The 17056-nt window shown below is 32.6% G+C and overlaps 2 protein-coding genes across 3 annotated transcripts in view; one reads left to right on the top strand and one right to left on the bottom strand.

Moving 5' to 3' along the window:
* Window positions 1-2: 2 nt before the first annotated feature.
* LOC125652663 (ergosterol biosynthetic protein 28 homolog) lies at window positions 3-1754 on the top strand. The gene is made up of 4 exons (XM_048882020.2): window positions 3-375; window positions 463-553; window positions 1156-1274; window positions 1411-1754. The coding sequence occupies exons 1-4, from the start codon at window positions 234-236 to the stop codon at window positions 1509-1511; spliced, it is 453 nt and encodes a 150-aa protein (XP_048737977.2). The 5' UTR covers window positions 3-233; the 3' UTR covers window positions 1512-1754.
* Window positions 1755-2345: 591 nt separating this feature from the next.
* Window positions 2346-17056, bottom strand: part of LOC125652655 (ATP-binding cassette sub-family C member 10-like) — a 34418-nt gene continuing 19707 nt past the window's right edge. For both annotated transcript variants that reach the window (XM_048881998.2, XM_048881999.2), the window contains 9 exons: window positions 16947-17040; window positions 16487-16652; window positions 9081-9296; window positions 8673-8800; window positions 8159-8328; window positions 7115-7272; window positions 4971-5224; window positions 4463-4706; window positions 2346-3228 (listed from right to left, as the gene is read on the bottom strand). In XM_048881998.2, the coding sequence (XP_048737955.2) occupies window positions 2983-3228; window positions 4463-4706; window positions 4971-5224; window positions 7115-7272; window positions 8159-8328; window positions 8673-8800; window positions 9081-9296; window positions 16487-16652; window positions 16947-17040 (1676 nt within the window). In that variant the 3' untranslated portion in view covers window positions 2346-2982. The remainder of the gene's footprint in view (window positions 3229-4462; window positions 4707-4970; window positions 5225-7114; window positions 7273-8158; window positions 8329-8672; window positions 8801-9080; window positions 9297-16486; window positions 16653-16946; window positions 17041-17056) is intronic.

The raw sequence follows: 17056 nt of genomic DNA, 5'->3' as shown, positions 1-17056 counted from the left end.
CTTGCATCACATGGCAATTTTAAACACTTCGATAAAACATACGGATGACTATGAGCAAATATCGTAAATTTACAAAATATTATCTATGTGGTTTGTTTCATTTTTGTCATTTGCTTAAAGAGTAAAAAATACAACACCTTTATACCAATATAAACTTGAATTGAAAAATAAAATTTTACGACAAACAGAGTTAGGAAAAGGGGCGTTAACTACGTCTGTTGATAATGTAAACGATGAACGCCAAGGTTGACTTCACGTACCTTGTTCGTGTTTGGATAACAGTTGTCTCAGTTGTAAACGTTGGAGATTCCCTTCAGTGCTTTATTGACAATTCTCTGTTACCAAGGCGAATATATACATTAACGCCAGATTATGGTAAAACGTGCACTCTGTATGTTGAGCAATTCTTTTGCATAAAAAAATTAGGTCTTTTGAGCAGTCTTCTTCTTTTCTTACTTGTAGGTAATCCTGCATTTGGAAGGATTTACGGTATATTTCTCTTTCTTCTAGCAGCTCTGAGACTTTCTTGTGCAATTGACATTCATAATAAAAGGTAATCATTGCTACAATCTGATTAAAACCAGATCTTCAATCCGCTCCTCTATTGGCCATGTCGAAGATCTGGTTTAATCAGATCGATCATTGCTATTCATTAAACAGGTTTTAATGTTCTAAAAGAGTATATGCTTAATATGTGAATAGTTATTACAAAATATGCCTCTAGTTGCTTATGGACAACTTTAAAATTACAAAATATTCAACAAAAATGTTAGGGGTGAGATCAAAGGTTCAATGTCTGATAAAAGAAAAATTAATTCAGTTTTCATGAAGACCCTTCCCTCAAAACTTAATATGATGAATGTTGACAATATTGACCCAAACCGATTAACACAATAAATACTAAATAATGTTTATTAACAAATGCAGTTTTTAAATGTTAATTAAAATGTAATAAAGTTAATGCTATTTCTAAACATTCAATGAGTCACTTCTGTAATTATTCATGTATAATAATAAAATTGATATCAAATGACCGAAACTTGCGAGAGTAATTCCCCCCCCCCTTACCCCCCCCCCCCCTCTTAATTAAGATATTTATCAGACATCGATCTTTTGATCTTGCTCTTAATTTTTTGAATTTATAAAATTTTGCAGCCTTTACAACTTGACCTTCCTGTCATTTGCTTTAACATTTGGAAACACATTCCTAGAGACTGTCCTATACAAGACAGCAGATGTGAACTTCACCGTCCTATTGAATCTCACCTTGTCTGGTTTGTGATCAGCTTATAATTTTTCAAACTGCATTATTGTAAAAAAGCAAAAGAGTTGTCACCATATCATGCCAAAAATATGCTTGTCACAGTCTGGATTATCAAATTAATAATTAACAGGGGTTTTTTTCCCCAGGTATTTCCATTCCATCCTTATTGTTGGGATTTAAATTTGTGAGTGAAGAACCAGCACCAGATTTAGAGTCAGATAAATTTTTAAAGAAGAAACAATCTTAATTACATTATTAAAATTTAATTATTTTGTACATGTGTCTTTTAGTATACATTATTTATGTTATGTTTACCTGATGTGCTTAAAACATCATGTGCAGAGTTGCATACTTGAAGAATACTCCTTAGTAGATATTGTTTACAACTTCTTGATTGTTTCAACTTCCAGGAGGTAAGTTAAAAAAATGTATTTGTATATCATTTAACTCTAATTTCAGGTTTTAAAATCAATAAATCCATGGAAGATTTTCCTGATGTTTGTTATGAAAATTTCCCAGATAAAGGCTGAGGACATACACAGATCTTGCATTTACCTCACACAAATGTTATTAAGAAATAAAGTTCATTTTGGAAAATACATGAAGGTATGAAATGTGATGCTTCACACTTCATGAAGCATGTTAGTGCTTCATGAACAGTATGCCATTGTGAAGTATTGCAGTTCATACTCTCATGCAATTTTATATTTACATTCTACTTTCATTTCTATTGGAATTCCCAACCACTAAAATAGATGTACTAAGTACAATGTATATCGGGATTCATACGCGTATTATTCACAACCGTATTGCATTCAAGAGGTCATGGCTATCATTATGATTGGTAAAGATCTCAAATGCAAAAACATTGGAAATGTAAATATTTCCTAATGAATGTGTTCAAGTTGTAAATTAACAATGCGCATGTGAATCATGCCAGCATACTTTATGTGAAGCGCTAATACGCTCCATGAAATAATATGACGGTGTGAAGTGTTGCAGTTCATATCCAAATCTATTTTCAAAAATGAAATTTATTTCTTAAATAACAATCTTTAAGAATAACAGAATGAAATCATGGTGCTTTTCAAAGTTGAAGTTTTAATCTATTCAAATGTCGAATACAAGACAAATGTGGGGGGAAAAAAAGCAAAGCAAACATGTCAGATGATGTTAATTACATGTACAATGTACATACCACCACTAACACCTAGCAATACGTCAAATGTCAGAGAAAATATGGAGAATACATGAATTATTACAGAAAAATGTTTGTTCATGTACATAAAATGTTATTTTAGAAAGGGGTACACACACTAATATATTGCACCATTCCTGTAAAAAGTATCACAGTCATTGCTATATTAGAGATCACCAGTATAATTGTACAAACTTTACAATCTCACTGTAAAGAGTAACGGTGGTGTTAAACACCCATAACATTAGTAGGTATGGAAAAATGCACTTTACCACAACATTACATACAATGTATGTACCCATTAAATCTACCGATAGTTTCAAAGCAACAATTTTTTTCCATGGGTGAATGCTGTATGTTGAATGTGAACATTTCTAAAACATGCAAATTGATCAACTTGTGAAAGAAAGAAATGGTGTAAAATGCAGTATCATTCGTTGATCATAAAGGGAAAGCAAATGAAAAAAAAAATTAAAACCTTTGTTCTTCCAACTACATGATATGTAACAGAAAAAATTCCTCACAAGTTACCAGAAACCAATTTTGAGAAAAGAGAGTGTGGATCCTTCAAAAGGACTGATGGTGTTTTGAATTCTGCAACTTTTCCATCCCTCATGACTACTACACGGTCACTGTCCATAATGGTGTCTATTCTGTGAGCTATTGTAAGAACTGTACTGTTTTTGAATTCCTCCCGAATGGTTTTCTGAATTAAAGAGTCTGTTCTCATATCGACACTTGCTGTGGCTTCATCAATACACAGTACCTGAAAACATACAATGTACATACCTTTCTCATGCTATATCCACATAAGTCTGTCATCTAGTATGGAGCGCCAAAATAACATAAACTCTAATAATTGAAGATATCTTCAATTATTTGAAGATATCATCAATTCAATTATTGCTCTCTTTAGTTGAATTAATGTGCACATTAAATCAATTATTGCTCTCATCAAATGAATTAATGCACACTTCAATTCAATTATTGCTCTCATCAATTGAATTAATGCATGCATCAATTGAATTAATGACAGCAACAATTGATTTGATGCACGCATTAATTCAATTATTGCTCTCTTCAATTCAATTGATGACAGCATCAATTTCGTAAAAATATTACTCGCAATAATTAAGTTAGAGCTCAGTATAAATAATTTGATGATCTCTTTAATTCAATTGAAGATATCTTTAATTATTTACAATGTTTTTGTATAAGGAATTAATGCGTGCATCAATTCTTTTAAAGAGAGTAACAATTCAATTATAGAGATCATTCATTCAATTGTGGATATGTTGAATTGAAGATATCTTTAATTATATAGTTGCTCTCTCTAAAAGAATGATTGCTCTCTTCAAATGAATTAAAGATATCATTAATTCAATTGAAGAGAGCAATAATTGAATTAATGCATGCATTAAATCAATTATTGCTCTCATGAAATGAATTAATGCACGCATCAATTCAATTATTGCTCTCATCAATTGAATTGTAGCACGCATCAATTCAATTGTTGATATCATTAATTCATTTGAAGAAATCATTAATTCAATTAAAGCGCGCATCAATTCAGCTGAAGAATTAGTGCTATCATCAATTCAAATAATGCGCGCAATAATTCAGAATTGAGGATATCATTAACCATTTGAAGAGATCTTTAATTAAATTGTTGCGCGCATCAAATGAATTGATGATATCTTCAAATAATTGAAGATACATACATGTACCTTCAATTATTTCAGTTTATGTTAAATTGGCTCTCCATGATCTAGCACATACATAAATAAAATTACCTTTACAACTTCGTGAAAAATTACCCTTTTTTCTCATGCAAGTAAATAGTTCATATGCAATAAAGGCTGCCTTTCAACAATTATAAATATATACACTGGTTTTCACCTAGTCCTCATGTATTTAGTAGTAAGGAGTGAAAATTCACACAATGAATTTACTGATTCTGATTTAACCTTAATGTCCATGTATAAAGGTCACATGATTACCTTAGTTTTAGTTAAAATGGCCCTGGCTAGGCACAAAAGTTGTTTCTGCCCCACAGAGAACATTCTCCCCCTCTCCCCGACATCAGCCTGTAGACCTCCCAGTTTCTCCACAGCCGACACAAGGTGACATCTATTGAGGGAATTCCAGATTTCTTCATCTCCATAAACATTAGATGGATCTAGGTTTTCTCTTACAGATCCACTGAATAGAAATGGATCTTGTGGAATCACAGCAAATCGACTCCTGAAAGAAATCAGTCTTATCAGGACTTGCCTACTCTTATTTGTCTACAAAGATACATAACCAAATGTATGCGTTTATAGTGTAAGACGATTTTGCTAAACAAAGTTTTGGTGCCATCTTGAAATTAGTCTATTTTGAAATTATATGGTACTATGATCCAGTAAAAAATGTCTCAGACCTAATCACATATACTCGACAAAGAAAAATGCCACAAAGCAAGAATCAAAATGTGACTGGGAAAAAATCTTATGGAAAATGTTTAACCTTATTTCCTTGAGATCAAGATATCTGATGCTCATGCCATCTACTTTGATATCTCCCTGGTGTATCTCTACCATTCTGAACAGAGCCTGGAACAGACTGGACTTGCCTGACCCAGTTCTGCCCACAATGCCCACTTTCTCATTGGGTTGTGTACAGAAGGTGACTTCACATAGAGCATCAGTCAGGTCTGCTCTGTATCTCAGGTAAACATTTTTGAAGGAAACCACTCCCATGGTAGGCCAAGATGGAGAGACCTGTTATAGATAACATAAGAAAAAAATTATACCATGGGTAATAGCATTTTCCATGTAAAACATTAAATCCCTATCATGGTGTCATGGGTCATGGTGTGAACAAACTTAAATCTACACTACATGAAGATGCTTGCAATTTGTACCTGTATGTTTTTTTCAGAAGATTTTGAAAGAATTGATACATTTCTATATAAAACTTTTCATCCTAATTGTGGCCTCATCCTTGTCCTTGGGGTCAGAGTGTGAAGTAACTTGAATCTACACTATATAAGAATGCTTGAATATTAATTTTACAAATCATATCTATGTGGTCCTTCAGATCTATTACTATCTAAGACTTAAATCCCCACTCATGTCCCTGACAAGAACCTGGGGGTCATGGTGTGAAAAGTGAATGAACAACACATGAAGATGCTTGTGTATTTTAATTTCACAGAATACTAGCATACACTTATGTTTTTTGAGAAAATTTTTGGAGAGTACTAGTGTTCCTACATAATCCTGTGCAAACTCTGAGCTTGAGAGTCGTGGTGTGTGCAAACCCTGTGCTTGAGAGTCGTGGTGTGTGCAAACCCCGAGCTTGAGAGTCGTGGTGTGTGCAAACCCTGAGCTTGAGAGTCATGGTGTGTGCAAACCCTGAGCTTGAGAGTCGTGGTGTGTGTAAACTTGAATCTACAGAACACGAGGATGTCTGCATATTGATTGTAATATCTTGTACCCTTATGGTTCTTGGGAAGAATTTTAATTAAGAATGCTTCTATATAATTCTATGCCAAACCTTTAATCTCTAATATTGTGGCCTCACCCTGGTCTGCCCAGGGGGCTCATGAACAGAGCTAAATCTTTCATATTAAAAAGTTCTTAAGTAGTGATGGACAATTGGGAAAAAAGAATTAATCGATGATCGGATTCACCTTTTCAATCGATTAATCAAAAAATAATCGAATTTTATTCATTTCAAATTTATGTCATTTAAATATATTAAATTTACTTTATTTTTTACCCTAAATATTAAGTTAATCGGAATAAAATTATAAGAATGATCGATTGATTGATTGTATGTTGGTTAACGTCTCTTTCGAGAATTTTTCACTCATATGGAGACGTCTAAAATCATTAGAAATTTGAAGTTGATAATCTCATACTTTCGATTTTGTTTTCCCAGGATAGGGATATCTCTCTCGACTTTTGTTGTTCTTATGGGATCCAGGTTAGAATAGAGCCTCATTACTCCTTGCTTGTTGAAAGAGGCAAAATCTGAGGCCCCATGTCACAGCAGGTGTGGCACGATAAAGATCCCTCCCTGCTCAAAGACGGTAAGTGCCGAGCATAGTCCTAAATTTTATAGCCCTTCACCGGCAATGGTGACGTCTCCATACGAGTGAAAGATTCTCAAGAGGGACGTTAAAACAATATTCAATCTTATCGGATGATTCAGCTTCATCAGCCATTTTTTATTTCAGTTAAGTCGCGGCAGGAATATTTCTGTTTAAAAAAAATACCGATGCCGGCGATTTTCGATTTTCAAAATGACAATCGATTATTCACATCGTTTCAGTTATAGCGACCGACAATCGAAAGTCGGCGATAATCAGCACATCACTATTCTTAAGTAAGTTTTGACTTTTCTGGATTAGTGATTCTTCAGAAAATTAAACACCTCAACTTTAATATATTTACTATTTCTTAATTATTTCCACTTACCCAGTTTTTAAAATTACACACAAACAATCGATGAAGGGAATAGCAAACCTTTCTTTTCTTCAATGTGAAAAACTTTAGCAAACAGGTTCAAATTCCATTCCAGTTGACACATTTCCCTCATATAAACATTCACTCGTCGGAATCTAATTTCATTGGACAAACAAATAAAGGTATAATGGCGTTTACCAGCAGTGATCCTTGTAGATTTTCAGGTGGAATGTTGAGGTACTGCTGTGTTCTCTCTACGCTAACCAGCTGTTTTTCAGTCTCCGTGAAAGAGCTAACCACCCCACTCAGAAGGTTGGTCACAGAAAGTGCGTAAGATAAAGCCAAGCCAACTAATCCTGTTAAAGCATAAAGGAGAACTGGTTAAAAATTACAAAGTATCATACACACCATTACAATAAGATAATTAACAATTGATACTGAGTGGGACAATTAATCAAATTACACACTAACATAAACTTAACCAAACATTTTCTATTGATCTACTGTATGAATGACCAACCTCGTTTAAATTTTAAGTTTTGTACAAAAACTTGTGCAGGTACTCTAAATGTGGTTGTTTTGGAAACTTATCAAAATAAATATATTTTGTGACTTGTTGTGAGTAGTAAATTTGTGTTTTAATACCAAAAACTTAAAAGTGGCCCATGGGCTTACATTGCTCACATTAGTAACCCTTACATTCATACATATACATTCATACATAAAGACTCATATGTTTGGGACACAAGTGTAGTACTTTAATCTTATTGTGTTCTCATGTTTTGAACAAACCAAAAGCTATACAAAATGAGAATGCTTACTTAAAAAAAATATACATATTGAATCTTTGTGCAATCTAATTAAAATCAGGTCTTCTCAAACTGTTACACTGGAGGAGGATATAACAGCATTGCATTTGAGGTCATGTTATTGACCCCAGTCTCATGAATAATTCAATAAATATCTGACCATTAACAATAGCTTGACAAAGAATCATTATCTATGGTAAACTGGGAGAGAGTTATATCTGATACACTCCCTATAAAAGCATGTCCCTGTAACCTTATCATTTTACAACTGACTCAACTCAAGAAAGGTGACTCCATCACATGTCAAAATTTGAATGAAATCTCTGTTGAAACAAGGAATTGATCGAAATTAATTCACTTTCGTCAAATGACAGCAAAAATCACCAAAATTATTCTAAGTTTGATCAACTTATGACAAACATATTCCCCGTACCTGCATTCACTGTCTGAAAGTGGTGCTGTAGAACAGAAATAAATGCAATGCCTGTCACCATGACAACTCCCATCATCTGGAGTCTAAACCCTAGCCAGCTGGCTACTGCTTGTCCACTGTACTGGGCTCTAAGGTTAAGATCTAACTTTTCCAGGTTTTCTTTTCTGAATCTGATAATAGAGGATGTGTCAATCATAATTTTAAGGGCAACAACTCTTCACAATATGGTTGATTAATCTGAAAGATCTTTTGAAAAGGACATGTACCAGTAATGTTTAATTTCAAACTTCTTTATGCATGTACATGTAAAAATACACGAATTTGTACTAATGAAGTAGTAATTGTGGAGAAAATGGTATTACATAATGTTTTAAAGCTGAGTATTCTTTATTCAGTCTGACATTTATCAAAATTCATTTTCAAATACACGTACGCATCGCATGTCTATGTACCACATACCATGATATTGAATAATGAGATGATCTTTAGTATTCTCAACTTTCCTGATACCAACCTGTCTGATTCCCTGAATGCTCTGATCGTTGTAAGCCCAGTGACTGTTTCTGAGAAATGAGCATACACTGGAGACAGGGAAACACTGGATATCCGCTTGACCTCTCTGGAGGTGTGACGGTAAAAATGCTAGAAAACAAACAAAACTAGATATCATTTGATGGTAAGCATCACAAAAGGGCCCCACTTTGTGGCATAAAATTAGATCCTTTGATCCACACACGGTCACATGTACATTCCTCTTGTGTAGCGGTATACGTGAGCGGATCAAAGGATCTAATTTTAATTAGAATGGCACTGTGCGTACATGATAATCACTTTCCTTGATATGATGAAGTCTACAAATTCTTTCCAAAACATAGAATTTTTCCCCGGATGATTTATAATTGAGTACACCTATCAAACTAACCTGAATTTTATAATAAACAAATCCCAGTGGTAACAGAAGAAGCGTGAACCATGGTAGTCCATAACAAATGACAACAATTGTACCCAGAATTCCATACAGCTGGGCCAGGAATATGTTGAGTATGAATGGCAGTGAATCATCTATTGCATACAGATCAGAAGAAAACCTGTTGATGATTCGTCCCATTGGATTAGCATCAAAAAATGAGACAGGAGCCTGGAAACAGGAAAATGAAATAGAAAAGGTAAGAAAGTGCAAGTCACTAATTCATATCTCAACCACTTCATAACCAGACTGACACTTCATACCCTAGTTTTGGAAGTCACTAGTTAGCAGGGAACTAAAAAATAAGCTGTACCCTGGGTGTCATCGTCTCAAGCCACGGTCCGGGGTCCGCATAGCTCTCTCCAGATGGGAGAGGATTGTACATATTGGCCGTGGTTTGTGACGATGCCTAGGTGTAGGGTAAGAAGCTGTTACAAAGTCAATATCAACAAATATTTAATATCATTATTACAACCGGTATATCATAACCATAATATATCAAAATTTAAATATTTTATGTTTAACGGTGTTATTGGAAAATGATTACACAGTATTATCAATTTACTCACATGCTCATTAATATTGACATTATGGTAATTCTTAAACCAACACGTTAGCAAGGGGTATGCAACAGTTAATTTTGATGAACTCTGAATTAGTTTGAATTTCAGATATTTTGTGTATATTAACACATCCCAGTGACTATTGTTTTATTTATACACTGTACTTGTTTTGTTGATCATGTTGATGTTTCAGTCTTGTAGAAATATTTACAACTCAATGCTTGAAATAAATATGCTGAAAGAAAAAAAACATTACTTTTTTTCTATTTTATGTACCAGTTTAGAGTCAATAAAACAAGCGTTTGGATTATTTATTCCTAGAGGGGTAACAAACAAAAAAATATCATTGATTTATTACTTTAATATGTTGTACGGTGTGACCGTTGAGACGAGCGAAGCCCATTAAATTAACATCTTGAAACACGACTTTTATCCGCCTCTTCATTTAATGCGGGAAATAAAACGCGCTTGGTGTAAACAGTTACAAATTGTGACGTCATATTAGCTGCAATGTTTTTTCTTCTCTCAAACCATGCAAAAACAAAACATTTGAAGCTATGAGAAAGCTTGTATGGAATTTAAAAACGTTAATTATACTTTCTAAACAATCTAATTATTTTAATTACGGGATTGTCAATGAAGTATACCACAGTGACGGAGACATTTTTCCGGAGGCATTATGGTTAGTTCCCATAATTTTTCAGCTGATGAAGAGCAAACCACGTGACTCAATTGCATAACCATTGTGTGGTGTTTAAAAGGAAACAAGCAAAATAAATGGATAATCCATATTCTAATCCATATTCTAAAGTTTCCTTTAAAAATAATCATACTTGTACATCTGTACACCACATTCAGGTATAAATATTTTATTTACTGCATGACTAAGATCATAGTAAAAAAAGATATAGAAATTCACTCTTTACCCTATGTAGGTCTACAGCCACTTTGTACCCTACACCCAGTGTATAACATTTTTTTAGGAGCCACAATGTACCCTGCCAACACCTGAAACTAGGATACAAAGTATCAGTCTGGATACTGGACATGAAGTGACCTGGATACGTAGCGGTCAGGGACAAAGTGACATGTGATTCAGAGATACCAGTCACCTGAATGACACCGCTACTGTCAATTTCAAAGCATATCATCAAGTATATACAAAGGAACATTTTGATAACATTTGCCAAAATTGTTAGAACATTTTTTTAATATAAACCTACAGCCAGGGACAGGTAGGCATAAATATCCATGATATTCTGTCAATGACTATAGTACATGTATGATATTCGGTCAGTGACTATAGTGTATGATATTCTGACAATGACTATAGTATATGATATTCTGTCAATGACTATAGTGTATGATATTCTGTCAATGACTATAGTGTATGATATTCTGTCAGTGACTATAGTGTATGATATTCTGTCAGTGACTATAGTGTATGATATTCTGAGAATTACTATATATAGTATATGATATTCTGTCAATGACTATAGTATATGATATTCTGTCAATGACTATAGTGTATGATATTCTGTCAATGACTATAGTGTATGATATTCTGTCAATGACTATAGTATATGATATTCTGTCAATGACTATAGTATATGATATTCTGTCAATGACTATAGTGTATGATATTCTGTCAATGACTATAGTATATGATATTCTGTCAATGACTATAGTGTATGATATTCTGTCAATGACTATAGTGTATGATATTCTGTCAATGACTATAGTATATGATATTCTGTCAGTGACTATAGTATATGATATTCTGTCAATGACTATAGTGTATGATATTCTGTCAGTGACTATAGTGTATGATATTCTGTCAATGACTATAGTGTATGATATTCTGTCAATGACTATAGTATATGATATTCTGTCAGTGACTATAGTGTATGATATTCTGTCAGTGACTATAGTGTATGATATTCTGTCAATGACTATAGTATATGATATTCTGTCAATGACTATAGTGTATGATATTCTGTCAATGACTATAGTATATGATATTCTGTCAATGACTATAGTATATGATATTCTGTCAATGACTATAGTGTATGATATTCTGACAATGACTATAGTATATGATATTCTGTCAGTGACTATAGTGTATGATATTCTGTCAATGACTATAGTATATGATATTCTGTCAATGACTATAGTGTATGATATTCTGTCAGTGACTATAGTGTATGATATTCTGTCAGTGACTATAGTGTATGATATTCTGTCAATGACTATAGTGTATGATATTCTGTCAATGACTATAGTGTATGATATTCTGTCAATGACTATAGTATATGATATTCTGTCAATGACTATAGTATATGATATTCTGTCAGTGACTATAGTATATGATATTCTGTCAATGACTATAGTGTATGATATTCTGACAATGACTATAGTGTATGATATTCTGTCAGTGACTATAGTGTATGATATTCTGTCAGTGACTATAGTGTATGATATTCTGACAATGACTATAGTACATTCATGATATTCTGTCAGTGACTATAGTATATGATATTCTGTCAGTGACTATAGTACATTCATGATATTCTGTCAGTGACTATAGTATATGATATTCTGTCAGTGACTATAGTGTATGATATTCTGTCAGTGACTATAGTATATGATATTCTGTCAATGACTATAGTACATTCATGATATTCTGTCAGTGACTATAGTATATGATATTCTGTCAGTGACTATAGTGTATGATATTCTGTCAGTGACTATAGTGTATGATATTCTGACAATGACTATAGTACATTCATGATATTCTGTCATTGACTATAGTATATGATATTCTGTCAGTGACTATAGTGTATGATATTCTGTCAGTGACTATAGTGTATGATATTCTGACAATGACTATAGTACATTCATGATATTCTGTCATTGACTATAGTATATGATATTCTGTCAGTGACTATAGTACATTCATGATATTCTGTCAGTGACTATAGTATATGATATTCTGTCAGTGTCTATAGTGTATGATATTCTGTCAGTGACTATAGTGTATGATATTCTGACAATGACTATAGTACATTCATGATATTCTGTCAGTGACTATAGTACATTCATGATATTCTGTCATTGACTATAGTATATGATATTCTGTCAGTGACTATAGTGTATGATATTCTGTCAGTGACTATAGTGTATGATATTCTGACAATGACTATAGTACATTCATGATATTCTGTCATTGACTATAGTATATGATATTCTGTCAGTGACTATAGTACATTCATGATATTCTGTCAGTGACTATAGTATATGATATTCTGTCAGTGACTATAGTGTATGATATTCTGTCAGTGACTATAGTGTATGATATTCTGACAATGACTATAGTACATTCATGATATTCTGTCAGTGACTATAGTATATGATATTCTGTCAATGACTATAGTACATTCATGATATTCTGTCAGTGACTATAGTATATGATATTCTGTCAGTGACTATAGTACATTCATGATATTCTGTCAGTGACTATAGTATATGATATTCTGTCAGTGACTATAGTGTATGATATTCTGTCAGTGACTATAGTGTATGATATTCTGTCAATGACTATAGTATATGATATTCTGTCAGTGACTATAGTATATGATATTCTGTCAATGACTATAGTGTATGATATTCTGTCAGTGACTATAGTGTATGATATTCTGTCAGTGACTATAGTGTATGATATTCTGTCAATGACTATAGTGTATGATATTCTGTCAATGACTATAGTGTATGATATTCTGTCAATGACTATAGTGTATGATATTCTGACAATGACTATAGTGTATGATATTCTGTCAATGACTATAGTGTATGATATTCTGTCAATGACTATAGTATATGATATTCTGTCAATGACTATAGTGTATGATATTCTGTCAATGACTATAGTATATGATATTCTGTCAATGACTATAGTGTATGATATTCTGACAATGACTATAGTGTATGATATTCTGTCAATGACTATAGTATATGATATTCTGTCAATGACTATAGTGTATGATATTCTGACAATGACTATAGTGTATGATATTCTGTCAGTGACTATATTATATGATATTCTGTCAGTGACTATAGTGTATGATATTCTGTCAATGACTATAGTATATGATATTCTGTCAATGACTATAGTGTATGATATTCTGTCAGTGACTATAGTATATGATATTCTGTCAATGACTATAGTATATGATATTCTGTCAATGACTATAGTGTATGATATTCTGTCAATGACTATAGTGTATGATATTCTGTCAATGACTATAGTATATGATATTCTGTCAATGACTATAGTGTATGATATTCTGTCAATGACTATAGTATATGATATTCTGTCAATGACTATAGTGTATGATATTCTGACAATGACTATAGTATATGATATTCTGTCAATGACTATAGTATATGATATTCTGTCAATGACTATAGTATATGATATTCTGTCAATGACTATAGTGTATGATATTCTGTCAGTGACTATAGTATATGATATTCTGTCAATGACTATAGTGTATGATATTCTGACAGTGACTATAGTATATGATATTCTGACAATGACTATAGTATATGATATTCTGTCAATGACTATAGTGTATGATATTCTGTCAGTGACTATAGTATATGATATTCTGTCAATGACTATAGTGTATGATATTCTGTCAATGACTATAGTGTATGATATTCTGTCAATGACTATAGTGTATGATATTCTGACAATGACTATAGTATATGATATTCTGACAATGACTATAGTGTATGATATTCTGTCAATGACTATAGTGTATGATATTCTGACAATGACTATAGTATATGATATTCTGTCAGTGACTATAGTATATGATATTCTGACAATGACTATAGTGTATGATATTCTGTCAATGACTATAGTATATGATATTCTGTCAATGACTATAGTACATTCATGATATTCTGTCAGTGACTATAGTGTATGATATTCTGACAATGACTATAGTATATGATATTCTGACAATGACTATAGTGTATGATATTCTGTCAATGACTATAGTGTATGATATTCTGACAATGACTATAGTGTATGATATTCTGTCAGTGACTATAGTATATGATATTCTGTCAGTGACTATAGTATATGATATTCTGTCAATGACTATAGTGTATGATATTCTGACAATGACTATAGTGTATGATATTCTGTCAGTGACTATAGTATATGATATTCTGTCAGTGACTATAGTATATGATATTCTGACAATGACTATAGTGTATGATATTCTGTCAGTGACTATAGTATATGATATTCTGTCAATGACTATAGTATATGATATTCTGTCAGTGACTATAGTACATTCATGATATTCTGTCAGTGACTATAGTGTATGATATTCTGTCAGTGACTATAGTATATGATATTCTGTCAATGACTATAGTATATGATATTCTGTCAATGACTATAGTGTATGATATTCTGTCAGTGACTATAGTATATGATATTCTGTCAGTGACTATAGTGTATGATATTTTGTCAATGACTATAGTATATGATATTCTGTCAGTGACTATAGTATATGATATTCTGTCAATGACTATAGTGTATGATATTCTGTCAGTGACTATAGTATATGATATTCTGTCAATGACTATAGTGTATGATATTCTGTCAATGACTATAGTGTATGATATTCTGTCAGTGACTATAGTGTATGATATTCTGTCAGTGACTATAGTGTATGATATTCTGACAATGACTATAGTGTATGATATTCTGTCAATGACTATAGTATATGATATTCTGTCAATGACTATAGTGTATGATATTCTGTCAATGACTATAGTGTATGATATTCTGTCAATGACTATAGTATATGATATTCTGTCAGTGACTATAGTATATGATATTCTGTCAGTGACTATAGTGTATGATATTCTGTCAATGACTATAGTGTATGATATTCTGTCAGTGACTATAGTATATGATATTCTGACAATGACTATAGTATATGATATTCTGTCAGTGACTATAGTATATGATATTCTGTCAGTGACTATAGTATATGATATTCTGTCAATGACTATAGTGTATGATATTCTGACAATGACTATAGTGTATGATATTCTGTCAGTGACTATAGTGTATGATATTCTGTCAGTGACTATAGTGTATGATATTCTGAGAATTACTATATATAGTATATGATATTCTGTCAATGACTATAGTATATGATATTCTGACAATGACTATAGTATATGATATTCTGACAATGACTATAGTATATGATATTCTGTCAGTGACTATAGTGTATGATATTCTGTCAATGACTATAGTATATGATATTCTGACAATGACTATAGTATATGATATTCTGTCAATGACTATAGTACATTCATGATATTCTGTCAGTGACTATAGTGTATGATATTCTGTCAGTGACTATAGTGTATGATATTCTGTCAGTGACTATAGTGTATGATATTCTGTCAGTGACTATAGTGTATGATATTCTGTCAGTGACTATAGTGTATGATATTCTGACAATGACTATAGTGTATGATATTCTGTCAATGACTATAGTGTATGATATTCTGAGAATTACTATATATAGTATATGATATTCTGTCAATGACTATAGTGTATGTATGATATTTTGACAATGACTATAGTGTCTGTCTTGTCTACATTATACATGTATGACATCTTCACAGAGAATTTGGATAACAAAATAGAATACATATTAAAGCATAAACTTTCTTTACTTTCCTTGACCCACACACTTCATTTACCTTTAATATCACCGACAGAAGTCGTATATGCAGAAACTGTGCAGCACGAATCCCTCCATAAGCAAATAGGAAAGCCCTTATCAAGGTAAACAAGGAATTTGCCCCAGCCAAGGCCCCATACACTGTAAGATAGAACTCGATGTCATCCGAGTCTGAAGTAGTGTTTCTGAAAAATATAACAGATTGTGTACATGCATACAAGTAAACCTTTTTTTAAAATAGTTGATTTTGTATACATTTATCTATTAGTACACAGTATATTACATTCACACTATGAGACCTTTGGACAAATGGTAAAGAATGTAGAGTTCCTGAATCTTAGTCAGATTTGATAGGCTGCGCTGTGTGTAGAGTTCCTGAATCTTAGTCAGATTTAATAGGCTCTCCTGCTCTATGTGTAGAGTTCCTGAATCTTAGTAAGATTTGATAGGCTCTCCTACGCTATGTGTAATTCGTTTACCCAGTGTGGTTATCGCTGCTGTGATTGCTGCTGCTGGAGTCGTGTGTGTGAGAAACCCAGTATGACAGCCACCAGTCATTCACATTTCTTGATGCTGCAAAAAAGAAATG

Source organism: Ostrea edulis, chromosome 5 (genome assembly GCF_947568905.1).
Source record: "Ostrea edulis chromosome 5, xbOstEdul1.1, whole genome shotgun sequence".
Taxonomy (NCBI): Eukaryota; Metazoa; Mollusca; class Bivalvia; order Ostreida; family Ostreidae; genus Ostrea; species Ostrea edulis.
The sequence above is the reverse complement of the archived record's forward strand: the minus strand, read 5'-3'. Positions and strand labels throughout refer to the sequence as shown.

Bases quoted from the DNA above. Each gene is read 5' to 3' on its own strand.
- LOC125652663 (XM_048882020.2), top strand. From the start codon at position 234: ATGAACGCCAAGGTTGACTTCACGTACCTTGTTCGTGTTTGGATAACA. The intron at 376-462 runs GTAAAACGTGCA...TCTTACTTGTAG, and splicing joins TACATTAACGCCAGATTATG to GTAATCCTGCATTTGGAAGG. The intron at 554-1,155 runs GTAATCATTGCT...AAAATTTTGCAG, and splicing joins ATTGACATTCATAATAAAAG to CCTTTACAACTTGACCTTCC.